At 38.0% G+C, this 22,467-nt stretch overlaps 1 protein-coding gene across 2 annotated transcripts; it reads left to right on the top strand.

Moving 5' to 3' along the window:
- Nucleotides 1-1,517: 1,517 nt before the first annotated feature.
- LOC106877249 (vitamin K epoxide reductase complex subunit 1-like protein 1) lies at nt 1,518-21,986 on the top strand. Of its 2 annotated transcripts, XM_052973527.2 has the most exons (5): nt 1,518-1,777; nt 4,470-4,605; nt 10,303-10,498; nt 16,657-16,766; nt 21,727-21,986. In XM_052973527.2, exons 3-5 carry the CDS (start codon nt 10,311-10,313, stop codon nt 21,918-21,920), a joined length of 492 nt encoding a protein of 163 aa, XP_052829487.1. In that variant the 5' UTR covers nt 1,518-1,777; nt 4,470-4,605; nt 10,303-10,310; the 3' UTR covers nt 21,921-21,986. The 2 variants fall into 2 exon arrangements, with proteins under 2 accessions (XP_052829487.1, XP_014781597.1); XM_014926111.3 differs by lacking the exon at nt 4,470-4,605 and having other exon boundaries at nt 1,563-1,777.
- The last annotated feature ends 481 nt before the right edge of the window (nt 21,987-22,467 follow it).

Consider the following 22,467-nt stretch of genomic DNA (forward strand, 5'->3'; position numbering starts at 1 on the left):
TATATATATATATATATATATATTGATATATACATATATACATATATCATCATCATGTCTTCCACACTGGCATATATATATATATATATATATATATATATATCGCAGGAGTGGCTGTGTGGTAAGTAGCTTGCTTACCAACCACATGGTTCCAGGTTCATTCCCACTGTGTGGCACCTTGGGCAAGTGTCTTCTACTACAGCCTCGAGCTGACCAATGCCTTGTGAGTGGATTTGGTAGACAGAAACTGAAGGAAATCCGTTGTATATATGTATATATATGTATATATATATATATATGTATGTTTGTGTATGTTTGTGTGTCTGTGTTTGTACCCCTACCATCGCTTGACAACCGATGCTGGTGCGATTACGTCCCCGTAACTTAGCGGTTCGGCAAAGAGACCGATAGAATAAGTACTAGGCTTACAAAGAATAAGTCCTAAAGGTGGTGCTCCAGCATAGCCGCAGTCAAATGACTGAAACAAGTAAAAGAGTAAAACAGTAATATATATATATATATATATATATATATATATATATATATATATATACATATATATATATACATATATATATACATATATATATATATATATACATATATCCACACAGAGAGACAGACAGACAGACAGACAGACAAACTGACTGACAGACAGACAGATAGATAGATAGATAGATAGATAGATAGATAGATAGATAGATAGATAGATAGATAGATAAATAGATAGATAGACGTATTCTCTGTATTTGTACAAGTGTCACTTGTTTTAAATGTGCATGTGTTTACACCCACACTGACATAGATTCTTGTAAGCATACATAGATGCATACCTATGCATATGTGTGTGCGTGCGTGTGTATTTGTATGTATGTATGTATGTATGTATAAAATATTGAATATATCTGGCTAATAATGTAATTTTATAGAGACTACTTTCAATTTCGATAGAATGTCACACATATTTTGGAAATGACATACGCTGGTGTAATCGATATGAACAGCTGAACAGTTGGGACATTACTGGAAAGGAAAAGTAGAAACGATTTAGGTAAGGTTTGAACTCACGACGTCATTAAAAGGAGACTTAATTAAATACAAAGCTTATTTTTGTTCGGTGTTTATTGCTATGAAATGGAAGAATTGTTGGCAGCTTTCTTTTAAGTGTCTGTATTTATCACTGTTTAATGCTCCTCCCTCGCGTACACACATCCACACGAACATAGATTCATACACTGAGATAAGCATGCGTACACACAAGCAGAGAGAGAGAGAGAGAGGGGGGGGGGAGAGAGAGGGGAATCATTAACTGTTCCATAAAATGGCAGATTTATGAACATTCACACATGCATACACACACAATATATATAAACATATATGTTAACACACATGTTCACGCAAGATTGTGTTCCTTTGTAACATAAACAAAATGACAAATACTCTTTTACAATATATACACACTCATATACACACAGACATGACTACTCCCACACACCCACACACATGCATACATACATATACACACAAACACCTACACGTGAGCAAGTGCACACATACACACACACACACACACACACACCAGGAAGTATACATACACACACACATTCATACACATACGTAAACGCATACGCATCTACACTACCAGATACGCACGCGTACACACACACACACAGTATATTGCGGTTATTGTGAACTCATTGAAACGACTGAAAGCTGGTTGGAAGGAGTTGTGCAGTTGTCTCCCTTAACAACATTCACCAACATTAAATCACACCAGGTAATTTCTGATATTTTTATCTCTGTTAACACACTAACAACTACGGTTTATTAATTGATTTTTAGACGCACCTGTTTATTAAAAACACCATCGCTTTATTTGCAAGCTATACACCCTCCTACTTACTAGAAATAGCGTAAAAAATATCGTCTTGAAAAATAGAAGACTCTTCCAGTAATAATTATATTTTGTGCGTGATGTTGAATATACGCGAAATATGAACGAGTTGGTCCTGATTGGAGCGTATTCAATCATAGTTTTTACTCTGTGTACTTTGACATGAGACTACGCAACAAGTCATGATAACCTCTTTCCTGCATCACACACACAGACACATTCTAGGCTGGTTATGTTTTTACTAGGACTCTCTCATATTCTTACAACATAGCAATAATATAGTTATTTTGTGTTAGTTACTATGTCGAACTTTCTTTTATTCCTGTTTTTTTTTTTCTTTATCATTTAACAAATATTTTCTAGTGATGTATTCGTTAAGGGAAGCATTGGTCGCCGCCTAATATATATAATAACGATTATCTTAATCTTCAAATAACAGGAACCTGTTTCTTTGTTTTGATTTTGAAGTATACACGCGTGCGCATTATTATGCATATATACGTTACATATAAACATATATGTAACGTACATATGTTTATATATACGTTACAGAGCAATGGTAAAGAATGCGCACACCCGGTGTTTAGGATTAGGGTTATAAATATATTTATGTGTACGTGTGGTATATTTTTTGTTTATGCAATAATTCTCTTCGGACGTTTTGCTCTCTCTCTCTCTCCCTCTCTCTCTCTCTCTCTCTTTGTTTCACTCTCTCTCTCTCTCCAGCATAGTTTCTTACCACACAAAGTTATAACCGGGTATTTGTTAATGAACTTGGAAAGACTTCACAACTTACACGAATAATTTCACCATATATTAAAATATTTTTCAACAAAACAAAACAACCCAGAACAATACAACAACAAAACTGGATGGAACATAAAGCGAACACTTCATGCATCTTAGCAACATACAGTTTCTCTAACAGGTCTATGACCCCTACCAATGCAAGTACATCAGGAGTTGCAATGAAAAATCTATAAACCTATTGAAAATGCATAATAATAATTGTTCAAATTTCGGCATCAGGCCAATGACTTTTAGTGGGAGGGGCAAATCGATAACATTGACATAGACGCAGGAGTGGCTGTGTGGTAAGTAGCTCGCTTCCCAACTACATGGTTATGGTTTCAGTCCCACTGCGTGGCACCTTGATCAAGTGTCTTCTATTATAGCCTTGGGCCAACCAAAGCCTTGTGAGTGGATATGGTTGATGGAAATTAAAAGCCCGTTGTATATATATATAAATATATATAGATGTGTGAGTATATGTATGTCCACTTGACAACCGATGTTGGTGTGTTCTTGGCCTCGTAACTTAGTGGTTTGGCAAAAGAGGCTGATAGAATAAGTACTAGGCTTAAAAAGAATAAGTCCTGGGGTCGATTTTCTGGACTAAAGGCGGTGCTCCAGCATGGCCGCAGTGAAATGACTGAAACAAGTAAAAGAAGAAAAGAATCAGTACAATTAAAGTACAAAACTGGTTCTTTATTTTATCAATACCCAATAGGATGAGATGCAAAGTTGAAATCAGCAGGATTTGAAACCAGAATGTAAAGGGATGAAAAATAATTCACCAAGACACTTCAACTGACACCATAACCATTCTACCTATAATAAAGATGGCGAGCTGGCAGAATTGTTAGCACGCCGGGCGAAATGCTTAGCGGTATTTCGTCTGCCGCTACGTTCTGAGTTCAAATTCCGCCGAGGTCGACTTTGGCTTTCATCCTTTCAGGGTCGATAAATTAAGTACCAGTTACGCACTGAGGTCGATATAATCGACTTAATCCCTTTGTCTGTACTTGTTTGTCCCTTCTTTGTGTAGCCCCCTGTGGACAATGAAGAAATAAATATGATAATATTTCCTTTATTAGCCACATGGACAGGACACAAAGCAAAATGGGAGAAGTAGGGATCAGCATAATATTCATGTATGAAATAAAACAATAACAATTAGCAGCAAAAATTTTTAAATAAGATTCTCCAAAAGGGGTTAGTTCCTCCCAGGCCCATCCTAAGTAATCTTTTTTCAGTTAAAACTAATTGGAGGTTGATATTTCTAATAAAACTGGACAACTCTTATTCTCTCTTTCATCATGTATTTTTACATCATCATCATCATCACCATCATTTAACATCTGTTTTCCATGCTGGCAAGGGTTGGATGGCTTGACAGGAACTGGTAAGCCCAGGGACCACACCAGGCTCCATTTGTCTGTTTTGACATGGTTTCTATGGCTAGATGCCCTTCCTAACACCAACCACTCCACAAAGAGTACTGGGTACTTTTTACGTGGCACCATCACAGGTGCTTTTTAGGTGGCACCAGCACCACTGCTTTTTATGTGGCATTATTATGGAAATCTGAGATTAATAAAAGTTATAATCAAAATTTTCTAATCATGAACTTTCAAATTAACAAGATACTAACCACACCTATTAGATGTGAAAAAGAAAGAAAAGATTTGGGGGGTGACTTTTGTACCACCCTGTGTTACATTAAGGTGTTAAATTGATGGAATTGGAAGAAAAGCTAACCAATTGTCTTTATGCGCATTTTCATTTTTCAAAGGTTGATGAAAATTTTGTACCAGTGATTCACTGGGATCAATCTATTCAGGGTGAATAAAATAATGTACCAGCCACATACCAGGCTCAATGTCATTGACTGTTACTTCCCTCAACATTACTCAAAGCTGTCTGCCAAGGTTAGAAATCTTTCCATAAATATCAAAAATCAACATTGAGTCATTTGGTCAGCTGATTTACATGTTCGTTTATTTACCATGTAAATGGCTGCGTGTTCCATAGACACTTGACCCTTAAAGTAATTCTAAGACAGGCTTGTTTAGCAACATAGAAAACTACACAAGATTATGCCCTTTCAATTACAGCTGTGTTCCATTTGACAGGCTTCCACACAGTTTCCAACCACCCACATTCGTTAATGAACAGAAACCAAAGCCATAATAAAAAAAAAAAATAAGGAACTTACACAAGATTCTATGCAGTGTGATTGCACCCACTATCTCCACCCACTTAATTGCAAATTGAAATTGTTGACCATTCAGTGATGGTACCTTGCCTACACTTATTTCTTTGAATTTAAAGATAGAGTAGATCAGTAGAATTGGTAGAGCAGAAGATAAACCATCTAGTGGTATTTATATACTGATTTTAAATCCTACCGAATTTACCTTATATTGTATTTGTCTAGGATCACCAGTATGTACCGGTGATTTACTGGTGTTTATCTTATTGTCTGTGTCCTTTCCAGTAATATGTAGCATTTGCTCTATGTTAAAAATATTATCTGTGTACATGTAGTGCAATGGACAAAATGCTTTGTATTTAACTTAAAAGTTAGATAAATTTACATTCCAGGTTCAAATCCTACTGAGGTCTACTTCATTTTTTTTATCCTTCCAGGGGTAGGTGGAGGATAAAAAATACCATTCATGTATTGATATCTATTTAACAAGTTTGGGTCTCCTCCAACAAAAGTTTATGTTTTCGTGACATGGGCATATAGCATAGTGGTTAAGAGCGTGGGCTACTAACCCCAAGATTCCAGGCAGTGACCTGAATAATAATAATGATAATAATAATAACATCGAAAAATACCTTAGGAATGAGAACCCAGGTTCGAAATTTTCCCAAGATACCTAATGAAGGCTGGAGGGTATATCAGCCAAAACGTTGTGTTAACAACAAACAAGATGAGGATGAATATCCGTCAAATGTAAATAATGTACATAATTCCACATCTTTTAAATATAAAACTATACTACACCACGCCACAATAAACCACATGGCACTGCACCACAAACTACTAAGTAACACACCTGTTCTACTCACACATTTTTGGTGTAGAGGCAGGTGTGTATGTTGAATGAAATATTGGCATTTCTCCATGGCTAACAACTGCTTTTGTGTAAAGAGAGAGAGAGAAAGAAACTAGCCAGGCTTGAGTCAGTTCATCTGACTTGTTCTCTGTCTTTATTTCCATGTAGTATCCTTGGTTACGACCTCAAGTGGTTAGCTAAAAATACCCAGAAATATCATTAATAGTTGGGTATCATCAATACAGCTTACAATGACATGTAACAGACATCTTCAATAAGAGCTTCAAATGCTTATTTTTTTTTAATAGAGACCAACTACTCAAATTTGGAAGCTGTATGATGGTTACACTGACTTTATTGTCTAGACCAGGGGTTTTCAAACTGTGGTCCGCAGACCACAGGGGGTTCGCAAGGACAAGACAGGAGTCCGTGGACAGCAAATACTTTTTATGGGCAATTTGATTTTATATATGTTTTTTAATTGAAATCTTTTAATTGACAATAAACCTATTTGTTAAATACTGTTAAATAAATAAATGTAAAAATATATGTTATTTTAAGCAAATATTTATGTATAAATTTCATAAGCATTTATAAGGGTAAAGCCTGAAATATAAAGGGGTCCGCAAGTCAAAAAGTTTGAAAACCCCTGCTCTAGACTACAAAGACAATAAATAAATTCACTAAAATATTTGGGTTTACTTTTTTTTTTTATTGTTTAGCCTCATGGCAGTTCTGTTTCAGTAGATCTGTGATTAAAGACTTTCCAGCCATGACAATACTGCCTTTTATTCAGATATATGTAACATTATGCTGTTCAGTACAGTAGAAGCTCAATTTGTGAACACATCTCATCATGAAAAAAATGGTTTATGGACAATTTTTCGGGTTACGAACGATGTCACAAGTAATGAACATGCAAGCCAGCAACAATTGTTGGTGACAAGCTGGGAGTAACAAAGAGAGTGTTAGTTGCTGTCTAGCTTTCACTCAGTGTACATCCCCACTTAAATTCACTGAGCTTTTCTTTCAATTTCTTATGGGAAAAATAGTTTCAGTTTATAAACATTTCAAGTGAGAAGCATCCTTCAGCAATGAATTAAATTTTAAACCGAGATTCTACTGTATTTCTTTTCGTGTCTTTGTATGGTGGGTGTGATGTGAAGGCATTCAGGCTGCTATTTTTAGCATGTCTAATGGCTAAAAAATGTCTCATTGACTCAAGTCTAATGACTGAAACAAGTAAAAGATAAAAGATATAACATATTGAATTAATACATGCTATCAATAGGCAACTTACTGCAATATTTGTTTTGAGATAACTATAAATATAGTTTTCTTTCTCTTTTCCTGTCAGATGTTATTTGTTCATTCATTTTTAACTCTTCTTCTTTTCTATGCTGGTGTGAGTTAGATGAATGCATTATTGAGTGATTGTTTTATGTCTGGGTGCCTTTCCTGCCTTTAAACCTTTGCTCTGTAGGTATCGGGTTATACACCATCAGGTGTATCCCAATTCCGTACATTAAATTTCTTAAGGAAGAAAACGGAACGCAGACTCTAAACTAACAACACAACAAATATTTTATTACAGTAGAATTCTGCTCACTCTAGGAGGGAATTCGGTAGCATGTCGCCTTTTGGTTAGATGAGACGCCGTCGATGAAGTTGCGTGGTTAGAAGTAATTTTTCTCCTCTCTGGTTGTCTATGTGGTTCCATTGTAGAGTTGTCGGAGTGCTGCTATTGTGACGTCTAGCTTCCACGAAGTTCAGCGTCAAAAGAGGTAGAAATACGCGGGAACGCTTGGATATTGAATGACTACGCATGCTCATGAGATTCTTCCTGTATTCCTTCCGGAACTAGTCTCTGCGCATGCGTGGATAAACTCCAGAATGGCGACTGATATTAGGCGCTACTACATGGCTCCCCCTCGAGTGCAGAAGCACGAAAATGGAAAAATTGGAGTGGCGCCTGAGGCAAGATGGCTACCAAAACCACCCACAAGATGTGGCACAAATATATGAGTGCACAAGTGTGTGTGTGAGAGAAACACAGAACATAGTAAAAGTGTCTGTAACATAGACTGTGAAAAGTTTTAAAACACTGAGATAGAGAAAACCAGTTCATATTAAAGTTACACAAGGAGATAGAATGTTCATACGCAGGAAGTTGTGGTCAAGGAGCAGAGCTGTAATATCACACTGTGTGTTGAGCGTCGAATGCTGACCTGTGTTACCTGGTACAGAATATTCTGGCTGGTTAGTTCTGACTGTTGTTCGTGAGTGGATACTCCACTCAACAGCGTCGATAAAACCTGGTTTGTTGATATTGGTGTGTCCCTGGTGGTGGGGTTGCTGGCGCACGACATTGTGGTAGACAGTACATTGGTGGTGAAAACGTCGGCGCTGGAACTGGCTGTAGCTGTGTTCTGTATGTGTGTGGTCAACGACCAGACCTGTGAGAGATCTGAAGCCGCAACATGTGTGTGGTCAACAACCAGACCAGTGAGAGATCTGAAGCCGCGACTCACTGGCAACGGTCCAACCAAATCAAGGTGGACGTGACGGAAACGGGCCTCAGTGGATGGAAATTGTCCAAGTGGAGCACGAACGTGCCGGTGGACTTTTGCACTCTGGCACTTCAAGCAAGAGCATGCCCGAGTGGTGATTGACCGCCCGCATGTTGGGCCAAAAAGAAAAGACACAATATTTTTCGTGTTCTTGTAAGTTACGGTGTGCACAAAAGAGAGAGAAAAAAAAAATTTTCGTAAAGAAAACAATTGTGTTTGCCTTTTTTTTTTTTTTTCTTAGTGTGTATGTGTGTTGCTTTTGTGTACTGTATGCAGGAACATAATATCACCCACCTTGTCGCGCTGAAAGGGAAATATAACACAATAAAACAGGGCAAAAAATTAAATGTGTGCGAGTCTGTGTTTGTTTATAAGGCTGTCCTGCTAGACAAAGTCAAAAGCAACGTCTGTGGTGAAATATAGCGATTCAAAAGGAACCATGAAAAAGGCATGTGAAGTCGGGTGGAAAATTACTGTTCAGTTGTTTGTCTTGTCTCGCGGTCTAAGGCTACTGTGGAAAGCATGTGTGAGACAGGCGACGGCTTGTGTAGTATTGTGGTCGGTAGTTCAGAGTTTTCGGGCTGCATTTGTTCTTGATTCTGGGTCACCAGTTGTAGGTATCGGGTTATACACCATTAGGTGTATTCCAATTCCGTACATTAAATTTCTTAATGAAGAAAACGGAACGCAGACTCTAAACTAACAACACAACAAATATTTTATTACAGTAGAATACTGCTCACTCTAGGAGGGAATTCGGTAGCATGTCGCCTTTTGGTTAGATGAGACGCCGTCAATGAAGTTGCGTGGTTAGAAGTAATTTTTCTCCTCTCTGTTTGTCTATGTGGCTCCATTGTAGAGTTGTCGGAGTGCTGCTATTGTGACGTCTAGCTTCCACGAAGTTCAGCGTCAAAAGAGGTAGAAATATGCGGGAACACTTGGATATTGAATGACTACGCATGCTCATGAGACTCTTCCTGTATTCCTTCCGGAACTAGTCCCTGCGCATGCGTGGATAAACTCCAGAATGGCGACTGATATTAGGCGCCACTACAGCTCTTTTACTTGTTTCAGGCATTTGACTGCGGCCATGCTGGAGCACCACCTTTAGTCGAGCAAATCAACCCCAGGACTTATTCTTTGGAAGCCTAGTACTTATTCTATCGGTCTCTTTTGCCGAACCGCTAAGTTACGGGGATGTAAACACACCACCATCGGTTGTCAAGCGATGTTGAGGGAACAAACACAGACACACAAACATATACACACATATATATATACGACGGGCTTCTTTCAGTTTCTGTCTACCAAATCCACTTACAAGGCTTTGGTCGGCCCAAGGCTATAGTAGAAGACACTTGCCCAAGGTGCCACGCAGTGGGAATGAACCCGGAACCATATGATTGGTAAGCAAGCTACTTACTATACAGCCACTCCTGTGCCTATACCTTGTTTGTTTATCAAGTAAAGTATCTTTTAATCCAGATGTCTTAGAAGACATGATTCCACCAAAAATAATTTGAGAACGGAGGAAATGACAATAACGTTACTACAGCAATTCAGTATTTTCAATGAAGTACAAATGTAAACAAACATATATATATACACATGCACATATCACACACACACACAAATACTATGGGCTTCTTTCAGTTTCCATCTACTAAATCCACTCACAAGGCTTTGGTCAGCCTGAGGCTATAGTAGAAGACACTTGCCCAAGGTGCCACGCAGTGGGACTGAACCTGTAACCACATGGTTGGGAAATGAATTTCTTAACTGCATAATATACTCTATTGCAAGAGGCAAGTGATTGAAAAGAATGTATGAGGCAAAAGGGGTCTTTCCGTGCTGGCTCAACTGAGTGACCAGCCATTAATCTTTTAATCCTTTAATTTTCTATCCATTAATCTTTTAATTCCTTAAATCATTGTTATAGTTTCAGGTACTTTTCATTTTTTTTTCCTTCTCTTTTTTGTTTCATTTTAAGATCAAACCATGGAAGCTGCCCAGATCTATTATTTTTTCTTGGACAACTCAACAGATAGAATCATATTCAGTTTTGTGGGTATTCTTCTCAGCATCTATGCACTTTATGTAGAAATCCGGAAAGAAGCAGATCCAACTTTCAAAGCTGTTTGCGATTTGGGTAACAATGTTAGTTGTTCAAAAGTTTTGACATCAGAGTAAGTGACTGATTTATTGTTTATTTACTTTTTACACATTTCAATCAGCAGACTGCGGCCATACTGGGGCACCACCTCAAAGGATTTTTAGTGGAATGAATCAACCTCAGTACTTATTTTCTCTAAGCTTGGTACTTATTCTATCGATCTCTGAAGATGAACTGCTAAGTTACAGAGACATAAACACACCAACATGGTTGTCAAGCAGTGTTAACTGACAAATATAGACACAAAGACAAAACACACACACACACACACATACACACACACACACACACATACATATATATATTAATCACCATCTTTTAACGTCCACTTTCCATACTGGCATTTGTTAGATGTTTAGATGGTTTGACTGGAACTGGTAAGCTGAAGAACTGCACCAAGTCCCAGTCTGATTTGGCATGGTTTCTACGGCTGGACATCCTTCGTAACGCCAACCACTCCAAGAGTGTAATGAGTGCTTTTTACAAGCCACCGGCACAGGTGCCATTTACATAACACCAGCAACATCCACAACTACAGGTGTCAATTACATGACATTGGCAACAGCCACAACTACGATTTCACATGGCTTGATGAGTCTTCTGAAGCACAGCATATCATGAAAGGTCTCGGTCATTCACTTCTTTCAGTCTCCATCCACCAAATCCACAAGGCTACCTAAGGCTATCGTAGAAGACACTTGCTCAAGGTGTTTCACAGTGGAACTGAACCCAGAACCACATGGTTGGGAAGCAAACTTGCTATTTATAACTGTCCTATTTTTGAAATTATATTTTAAAAGATTGTCAAAGGAACGGGTGGAAATTTTGTTTTTAATGCTGTTGTCATTTATGCAGAGCCTCTAAGACTAGTGAGATTATTTTGATGTGGTTTATGTATATCTTGGGTATTTATAGATCAGTACCCGTGACCATTGAGTGCTCAACACTTTATGCAGATCTCCTCCTCCTTTATATGTATTACATGCTTGTCCACACTGACAGTTTTCTCTCTTGCACACTGCACCTGATTCCTCTTATTCCCAATTCTTCTCTCAGCTTGTTTTTCTATATTGTCACTCATGTATGGTAACGTTACACATCCAATAGCAATGAAAGAACTCTGACAAATCTATCTTATTGGTTGATTGACTAAGCAATTAATGAAACAGTCAATTAGTTAATCAGTTACATGATTAACCAAATTGACTGATAAAAATAAAAGAATTGTGTGTGTGTGTGTTTATTATTGACATATTGACCCTCCTGAGATATAACAAAAAAAAAATTAACAAACTGATATAAAATACAAAAGTTTATTGTGTCTTTCTCGTTGATGAAAAAATATGCAGATGTTATTTACTTGAGTCAGACAAGCAAAATCTATCTGAACTCTGTAAATGGCAGACAGAATTTATATCTTTGGTGAGCACTTTGCTTATACGGTAACAGTATATTTTATGTAATATCTTATATGCAAGGCAGCAATCATTAGCACACCAGACAAAATGCTTATTAGCATTGCGTTCATCTTTTACATTCTGAGTTCAAATGTCACTAAGGTTGACTTTGCCTGTCATCTTTTCTGGGTCGATAAAATAAGTACCAGTGGAGTACTGGGGTTCAATGTAATCAACTCAGCCCTCTACTGAATTTGTGGGCCTTAAAATGTGGAATTTAAAACCAATATTTTATATGCAAGGATGAAAGCTGGCAGAATTGTTAGCAACCTGGGCAAAATGCTTAACATCATTTAGTCCATCTTTGTCTTTTGAGTTCAAATTCCATCAGTTTTGAGGTCAATAAAATCAGTACCGGTTGAGCACTGTTGGCCAATGTAATCAACTTACCTCATTCCGTGATATTACTGGCCTCGTGCCAAAATTTAAAACCAATATTTTATATGTAATTATTTTACTCTTTTACTTGTTTCAGTCATTTGACTGCGGCCATACTGGGGCACCGCCTTTAGTCGAGCAACTCGACTCCAGGACTTATTCTTTGGAAGCATAGTACTTATTCTATTGGTCTCTTTTTGCCGAACCGCCAAGTTACGGGGACGCAAACACACCGGCATCGGTCGTCAAGCGAAGCTGGGGAGACAAACACAGACACACGAACATATACACACACATACATACACATATATATATATATATATATATACAACGGGCTTCTTTCAGTTTCCGTCTACTAAATCCACTCACAAGGCTTTGGTCGGCCCGAGGCTATAGTAGAAGACACTTGCCCAAGGTGCCACACAGTGGGACTGAACCCAGAACCATGTGGTTGGTAAGCAAGCTACTCACCACACAGCCACTCCTGCACCTATTGATTACAAATTTGTAAGACAGAGTGAACCAATACTCTAGATTAAGTCTACATGATATGGATAGCAGAAACTGGTACTATGCCATACCTTAACTTGCATTTTGCCAGAAATACAATGCATTGATTTGTTAAGGTTTTTCTGTACAGATTTTCTATAGAATTGGAGCTTACACCACTAGACATTTTTTATGTTTATCGTACAAAACCAGCAACATTCAAGAAATTGCAGCCCGCCACTGAACAAGAATGTGTTACAAATATTAAATGAAATGGTTTTTGATGTTTGCAATTTCATAACTTCACATTATCAACCATGAACAAGAATGGTCATTAGTTTGAAAACAAGATGAGTAAATTTTCTCTGTTAATTCTATTAAATGTTGAAAATTAAATGTGTTTTAATAAACACTGACTTTATAATCATTCAGTGTGACACTCTACACACACACACACACACACACACACACACACACACACTCTCACATATACACACAAATATTGGTCCAACTCATACCAGCATGGAAAATGGACATTAAGTGATGATATATATATATATATATATATATATATATATATATATATATATATATATAAAGTGGCTGTGTGGTAAGTAGCTTGCTTACCAACCACATGGTTCCAGGTTCTGTCCCACTGCGTGGCACTTGGGCAAGTGTCTTCTACTATAGCTTCAGGACAACCAAAGCCTTGTGAGTGGATATGGTAGACAGAAACTGAAAGAAGCCTGTCGTATATATGTATATATATATATATATATATGTTTGTGTGTCTGTGTTTGTCCCACTAACATCGCTTGACATGCGATGCTGGTGTGTTTATGTCCCCGTAACTTAGTGGTTCAGCAAAAAGAGATCAATAGAATAAGTACTAGGCTTACAAAAAATAAGCCCTGGGTCGATTTGCTTAACTAAAAAAAAAAAAGGTGGTGCTCCAGCATGGCCGCAGTCAAATGACTGAAACAAGTAAATGAATAAAAGAATATATATATATATATATATATATATATATAATTAGAAAGAGCTATTACCTCATTTTGTACAAAAGGCCCTCCCTTTCTCAGACTGAAAGGCAAATTGTACAATGCTTGTGTATGAACAGCAATGTTACGTGGTTGTGAAACCTGAGCTGTAAATAAAGATGACATGTAAGGGCGTGAAAAAAAATGAAGCTTGCCTCCTCCACTGGATGTGTATGTCAGTGTGCATGTGTGACAGAGTGTAAATGTGTTGAGAGAAAAATTGGACATCATAAGAAGCATCTGATGTAGAGTGTAAGAGAGAATATTTTGCTAGTATGTTCATGTGATGTGGATGAATGAGGACAGCTGCATAAAGATGTGTCAATCATTAAATTTTTGGTGGAAGAGGGAGATTCTGGAAAAAGCGGAGAAAAGCAGGGAAAAATGACCTCTGGATGTTGAGTCTCACTGAGGGGATAACAAAGGACCATGATGAGTGATGATTTGTTCTGCTAGTGACGACTCATGCATCCAGGCAAAAATGAGGCCCTGCTCGGTATCATCCCTTACCACCTTATTTTCCACTATACTTTTCTTTCTCCTCTCCTTTCCCCTATACATCCCTTCATTTTGCCAATGGCTGCACACCCACTACTTCTTTTCATTCTGCACTATTAACTCCTCTATTCACCTCTGATTTCTTCTCTGGCACTTTACATCTTTCTCACACCCAACTCCTACACACTTCACTTCATCTCTGTTTTCACCTATTTCCTCCCTGACCCACACCTATTTTCCACTACCTCCCCAACTCTAATAGATATTCATGACTGACTATGCCTCCATCTGTGGTTACCATTCACTGTATTCTCTATCCTTCGACCATTCTTCTTCCATATTCTCTCAGATTTATTACCCACTCATCCTGTCCAATCTCTTGCACTTCCTTTGTTATTTGCAGCTTCCTCTAAATTACAGGTACACATTGACACTTCTTCTCTCTTTTCCAACAGGGGTAACCTTGTATCTCCCCTACAGCAACACACCTGTTCCTGTCCCTCTATTTATACTTTAACCTCTCATTACCTAGCATAAAGCCACCTTCCTCAATACTCCCTCTGAGTTGAGGGAGTCTTGTCTTGTAAGTTGCTTGGTCACCTCACTGGTGCTGGTGTCATGTAAAAAGCACCCAGCAAATTCTGCAAAGTGGTCAGTATTAGAAAGGGCTTTCAGCCATAGAAACCTGTCCAAAACAAACTGTAGAGCTTAACACAGTCTTCTGACTGGCCATCTCCTCTCAAACAGCTCAACCCATGCCAGCATGGAAAATGGATATTAAATGATGATGATGATGGTGGTGGTGGTGGTGGCGGTGGCGGCAGCGGTGGTGGAGGTGGGGGGTATGTGTGTGTTTACATTTGTCTTCAACAAAAGTTGCTCCCTATGAGCAGAGATTTTACTGATGTTTGAGTGTGAATGTCAATTCCATGTCATCCTCAGTAATGTTTGAGCAAGAAACAGTGACATCAATTACTGGTTCCAGTAATTCAGTCGACATGTTATGATTAACAGAATACAGAAATAAAACAAGAAAGGCTTAACAACTGGAGAAGCATCTGGCCATATTAAAACTGCCTCAACAAAGTTTCCTGTAACCCATGCAAAAACAAAATAGACATAACAAGAGCACTCAGAGAACATAAACCTCTGCCTAGGCAACACCAATGTCCTCTCAATGATTAGCTGGAAATGATTTTTAAAATGAGAATATCTGAAATAAACCCAAATGTTCTCACAAACGAGAATACTAAAAATGGACCCAACCACTTTAAAAAATTAAGTAAAAAAACAGGAAAAATAATCCAGAATCCTTGTTTGGTACCTGATTGATCCCAATGGTAGTCATGGAATGTGAAGTTGAGTGTGTGGGCCGTGTCTGTAAAATCATAATACTTCATGTAAAGTAAATATGACAAATAATCCAGAATCTTTGTCCAGTACTGGATCGATCCCATAATCTAATCAGTTTGTGCTGGTCACGAGGCCAAACATTCCTGAAAGTTTCATCCAAATCCATCCTGCAGTCCTTGAGATATCTTATCCATGGACAAACAAAGAAGCAAACAAACATGACCGAAAACAATACCAGCAGTAGCGGCAGCAGTGATGAGGATCATGATGATGCTGGTGATGGTCTTCATGTTGATGGTGACGGTCTTCATGTTGATGGTGACGGTCTTCATGTTGATGGTGACGGTCTTCATGTTGATGGTGACGGTCTTCATGTTGATGGTGACGGTCTTCATGTTGATGGTGACGGTCTTCATGTTGATGGTGACGGTCTTCATGTTGATGGTGACGGTCTTCATGTTGATGGTGACGGTCTTCATGTTGATGGTGACGGTCTTCATGTTGATGGTGACGGTCTTCATGTTGATGGTGACGGTCTTCATGTTGATGGTGACGGTCTTCATGTTGATGGTGACGGTCTTCATGTTGATGGTGACGGTCTTCATGTTGATGGTGACGGTCTTCATGTTGATGGTGACGGTCTTCATGTTGATGGTGACGGTCTTCATGTTGATGTGACGGTCTTCATGTTGATGGTGACGGTCTTCATGTTGATGGTGACGGTCTTCATGTTGATGGTGACGGTCTTCATGTTGATGGTGACGGTCTTCATGTTGATGGTGACGGTCTTCATGTTGATGGTGACGGTCTTCATGTTGATGGTGACGGTCTTCATGTTGATGGTGATGAGGGTAATGAGGTCAGTGAGATATGTTGTTGTTGTTGTAGTTATAATTTTGTTATTGTTATATTAGTTCACTAATCTGGCAATTCTCATTATCCTCGTTATTTCCCAGATATGGACGAGGTTTTGGGATTGTTGAAGCATTGGTTGGAAAAGAAAACTTCATGAATGTGAGAAACTGTAATCTTGGAATCCTCTTCTATGCTGCACAGATAATCTTGAGTAAGTTCTTTCATACCGTCTTCTTTTATTTAACATGCCAACATACCATCGTTTTTTTTCTTTTTTGACTCACCTTTAGTCCTTTTGTCAAAGCACACTTGTGACCATTTTACCTCAACCTGTAAGCAATATCATCAGCCCAGTCCATTTCCCATCACTCTGTTCTGCAGACATATGTTTTCATATTGACCTATTCTTTTGTTTAGAACAGGGCTGACCAACCTGAGGCCTGTAGGACGCATACAGCCCACAGACTTTTATTTTGTGGCCTGCTTGATACTTTCTTGAAATGGGTTTATTTAAACAAACAGTTTAAAACTTTTACCAAAAATTAAAGATTGTAATGCAAAGTAAAAAAGAAAGATACTACTGTTTTTGCAATGATAATAATATTTTATGTTGAATCAATAATCATTCATTCATTATTGTAATAATAAAACGAGAAAGCAAAATGCTTTCAATTCTGTCAGTATACAAGCGGCCCTCAAAAAACTTTCTGTGATTAAAGTGGCCCGCAATGTAATTCGAGCTGGCCAGGCCTGGTTTAGAATATCATATAATAACTATTGTACCAAACAAGGATGGAATATGAATACATACATACATACATACACACACACACACACACATACATATATATATGTGTGTGTGTACATATTCATATTCCTTGCTTGTTTGGTATATTAGTTTACAGGCAACATTTTGAATATGCATATAAAAGCGCCTATTCAATTATGTCAGCTATTGCCTAATGCTGCCACCTGGTGATATCAGTTTCTTGGGGTCACACCGAGTTGTGCCGATATAATGTAGGATAAATACAGTAATAATAATAATAATAATATAATCCTTGGATGGAATTTTTAAATATCCTAATACTTCACTACGCCTGTAGCAATGCATTGAAATATTTATAAAATTGCATCCATGGATTATTGTTATTATTACTATATATATATATACTTTACTCTTTTACTCTTTTACTTGTTTCAGTCATTTGACTGCGGCCATGCTGGAGCACTGCCTTTAGTCGAACAAATTGACCACAGGACTTATTCTTTGTAAGCCTAGTACTTATTCTATCGGTCTCTTTTGCCGAACCGCTAAGTTACGGGGATGTAAACACACCAGCATCGGTTGTCAAGCGATGTTGGGGGGGGACAAACACAGACACACAAACACGCATACATATATATATATATACATATATACGACGGGTTTCTTTCAGTTTCCGCCTACCAAATCCACTCACAAGGCATTGGTCGGCCCGAGGCTATAGTAGAAGACACTTGCCCAAGATGCCACGCAGTGCGACTGAACCCGGAACCATGTGGTTTGTAAGCAAGCTACTTACCACACAGCCACTCCTGCGCCTATATATATATATATATATATATATATATATATATATAAAATAAAAAGTTTTGAATGGTACAACAATGCACTATAATACAAAAAAATGGACTATATACCTGTTGTAATTTAGTTATCTATAGTTCGATGATATTTCGAAATACAAACATCTGAACACGAGAGTCTCCTCCTTCAGGAAACATCTAGACAGATGCCAGCACACTGACAAAAGCATAACAGTCGCAATTGAGGCCAATAAAAGAAATTTGCGTAATTTAAGAATTAAGGAAGCTTTACTCATACACAGACTAGGACCCCAAATTAACAACAGGCTGGAGGTTGGTAATCAATATATTATTTAGCTACATCTGGATGCATGTAGGTTCATTCTTAATAACATGCTCTTGTATTGTTTGTAAAAAAAAAAAAAGAGGAAAAAAAAGGGGGAAAAAAGAGAAGCTGCACGTATAACACATAACTTAGAAGCAGCTCTACAGATGTACCAACGCACACGAGACTGAAACATAGCCAACCTCACGCACTTCTCATGAGGAATTCTGGAAGGAGCTTCGTGAGACCACCGCTGAGTCACTTCCGGAAAAAAGAAAAGCCGTTGGAAAACAGTTTATAGCAGAGACTCCATCTAAGATCTGAAGAAGGAATTATATTCCGAAATATCATCGGACTATAGATAACCAAATTACAACAGGTGTATAGTCCATTCTTTGTATTCTAGTACATTGTTGTACCATTCAAAACTTTTTATTCTTTACAAATAATACACAATGCTTCAAGCTAATTACAATACTCTCCTCTCTCTCTCTCTCTATATATATATATATATATATATATATATATATATATAGTTCAAAACTTACTGTGTAAAGATAACGCATACGTTCTGTCATGTGATACAAACAATATATGAGTATATGCATATATATGTACATGTATGTACATACCTTCATCTACATGTACATATAGATACATATCTGGGTACATGACGTTGCAAAAGAACATGGACAAAATGATAAACAAGGTACAACAAACAAGCAGGCCACATAGAGGACATATCCTTCATCAGCTGCCACCATTAAAACACCGGCGTTTCGAAGAGTTAGGGCAGGACGCATTGTTAAAATGGCTCTTCCCAGTAACACAAATTAAATTTTTTTCGTGGAGGATAGTGGCGGACGGAAAACAAGACAGGAAAACGAAACGGTGAAATAAACAAACAAAAAGGCTGTACAGCCAGACGTGGAGAAGTGTGTGTGTATTGAACGCTGTGAAGCACGAACTGGAGAGGCGAAGAAGTGCGTGCGAAGCTTGGGGAGTCCAAGACTGAAAAGAAATAGCAACCGGACACATGTGACCAGCGAGTAGCAGAGGGAGAAGAAGGGGAGGAAGTAGAATAAAAGTGAGCAACGAGAGGTAGAGAGGGAGAGAGATAGTAGTAGTGACAGTGAGAGGCGAAGGACGAGCAACGAGAGATACAGAGAGAGAGAGAGATAGTAGTGACAGGCAGAGGCGAAGAACAGTAGAAGGAAGAATGAGAGGGGGAGATAGATATAGAGATAGAGAGAGTCGCATTAGAAAAATAGTTAAAAACTTACTGTGTAAAGATAACGTGTGCGTTCTGTCGTGTGATACAAACAATATATGAGTATATGCATATATATGTACATGTATGGATTGATAAAGTGATAAGTGTCTCTCAAGTAACATCTGCTTAACTATTCTTAGCAATGTTAAAATAAAGATGAAATGATTTACAGTGTGGACATCTGTGGTCATAGGTCTACTTGATCAGGACTAACCTAGGGTTAAAGAACAATAACAATGAGTCTCGATAAATATGTTTAACTAATGTAATTCTAAAATTGATGCACTACAATCTGTGGAGTCTCTTTTCATCCAAAATGTCAGTTAGTTGATTTATATGAATTATCTCCCTTTCATGTTGTCATTTAGACGTAGAAAAACTTCAGCAGAGTTAGTTTTGCTTATTAAAGTTGTTTAACTCACATATATGGAGGCCCTACTATCATCATCGTCATCAAATGTCCGTTTTCCATGCTGGCATGGGTTGGATGGTTTGACCAGAACCGGAAAGCTGGGCAGCTACACCAGGTTCCAGTCTGATGTGGCTTGGTTTCTTCTACAGTTGGATGCCCTTCCGAACATCACCCACTTTACAATGTATGCTTGATGCTTTTAACATGCCGCTGGCATGAACGATTTTATGTGGCATTAACACGAGTGTTTATATGTATAAATACAGTAATCCCTCAGCTATCATGGGTTAAATACAGTAATCCCTCAACTATCATGGGTGTTACACTCCAAAACCCCTGCAATAGGTGAAAATCCACAAAGTAGAAACAGTATTTACTCTTTACTCTTTTACTCTTTTACATGTTTCAGTCATTTGACTGCGGCCATGCTGGAGCACCGCCTTTACTCGAGCAAATCGACACCAGGAATTATTCTTTGTAAGCCTAGTACTTATTCTATCGGTCTCTTTTGCCGAACCGCTAAGTGACAGGGGCATAAACACACCAGCATCGGTTGTCAAGCAATGCTAAGGGAACAAACACAGACGCACAGACACACACACATATACATATATATATATACATATATACGACGGGCTTCTTTCAGTTGCCGTCTACTAAATCCACTCACAAGGCTTTGGTCGGCCCGAGGCTATAGTAGAAGGCACTTGCCCAAGGTGCCACGCAGTGGGACTGAACCCGGAACCATGTGGTTGGTAAGCAAGCTACTTACCACACAGCCACTCCTGCGCCTGTATATATTTATTTTATTATAAATGCAAAACAACACCACGGAGGAATCCATGTTATCTTAAGTAATAAACCACAATAGGTGAACCACGATGGGAGAACTGTAATATGGTGACGGATTGCTGTATATGTATTTAGTAAACATACTTACATGACTCTGAAAAATAGGTAAACATGAATGGTAGGAAGAAAATAAGCGGTAAAAACGATGTCTCAGTAACATGTATTTGCCTAACCCATGGTGGCATGGTAAAACGCATAAATTTAATTTTAAAATTATGGCTGTGTGGTAAGAAGCTTGCTTTCTAGCCACATGGTTCTGGGTTCATTCTCACTGCGTGGCACCTTGGGCAAGTGTCTTCTACTATAGTCTCAGGCAAACCAAAGCCTTGTGAGTGGATATGGTGGACATAAACTGAATAAAAGAAGCCTGTCATATATATGTATATAAATATATGTGTGTGTCTATGTGTGTCCCCCACCACACACACACACACTTCAGGACTGTTTGACAACCAGTGTTGGAGTTCTGCATCCCCATAACCTAGTGGTTTGGCAAAAGGGAACAATAAAATAGATACCAGGCTTAAAACAAAAAGTACTGGGGTTGATTCGACTACAAATTCAAGGTGGTGCCCCAGCATGGCCGCAGTCTAATAAAAGATTTATATTCTATGCTCAGTTATTATATGATATTCCAAACTAGATTTTTCTTTAAAAAAAAAAATGATAAAACGCAACACAACCACCTTGATCTAAATGATAAATGATTCTTTAATTTATATTTCTGTTCATATTTTCAGGTTTTTTTCCTGGTTATATACCAATTTTCGTGCTTTATTGGTCTGCTTTGATCTCGGTGCTTGGCTGTGTATATCTGGCATATATTCTTGTCTTTGTGCTCAAAGACCTCTGTATCTTGTGTATGGCAACCTATGTCATCAATGCATGTATTCTGATTTTAAACTATGCTGCCTACAACAAAATGACCGTTTAATTCCGTTTAACAAACAATCATGGCTCCCGAAACAATCAAAGAAAGAAATAAAGGTTTTGCATAATTGACAGTTGTTGTCGTCATTGTTGTCTTCTTCTTCTCCTTCTTCTTCTTCTTCTTCTTCTTCTTCTTCTTCTTCGTCTTCTTCTTCTTCTTCTGAGGAGGAGGAGGAGGATGCAAGTCGATTATATTGACCCCAGTGGTCAACTGGTACTTATTTTATCAACCCTGAAATGATAAAAGACAAAGTTGACCATGGCGGAATTTAAACAACTCAGAGATAATGTCAAATGAAATGCTGTAAAGCATTTTTCCTGGCATGCAAATGATTCTGCCAGTTCTCCATGTTCATATATATATATATATATATATATATATATATATATATATATATATATATATATATCATCTATTGATAAATAGATACTTTTATTTTGGAAGTATTGATTTTGAAACTATAATCTGCAGATAATCGAGGTATGTACAATTTTCACTGGTTTAGCCCGCCTGTTTTTGCTCTGCTGAATCCGTATTTGAGAATTTTTTA

Source organism: Octopus bimaculoides, chromosome Z, assembly GCF_046866305.1.
Source record: "Octopus bimaculoides isolate indiv1 chromosome Z, ASM4686630v1, whole genome shotgun sequence".
NCBI lineage: Eukaryota > Metazoa > Mollusca > Cephalopoda > Octopoda > Octopodidae > Octopus > Octopus bimaculoides.

Coding starts and splice junctions, on each gene's coding strand:
- LOC106877249 (XM_052973527.2), top strand. CDS start 10,311: ATGGAAGCTGCCCAGATCTATTATTTTTTCTTGGACAACTCAACAGAT. Junction 10,499..16,656: donor TCAAAAGTTTTGACATCAGA/GTAAGTGACTGA, acceptor GTTATTTCCCAG/ATATGGACGAGGTTTTGGGA. Junction 16,767..21,726: donor TGCTGCACAGATAATCTTGA/GTAAGTTCTTTC, acceptor TCATATTTTCAG/GTTTTTTTCCTGGTTATATA.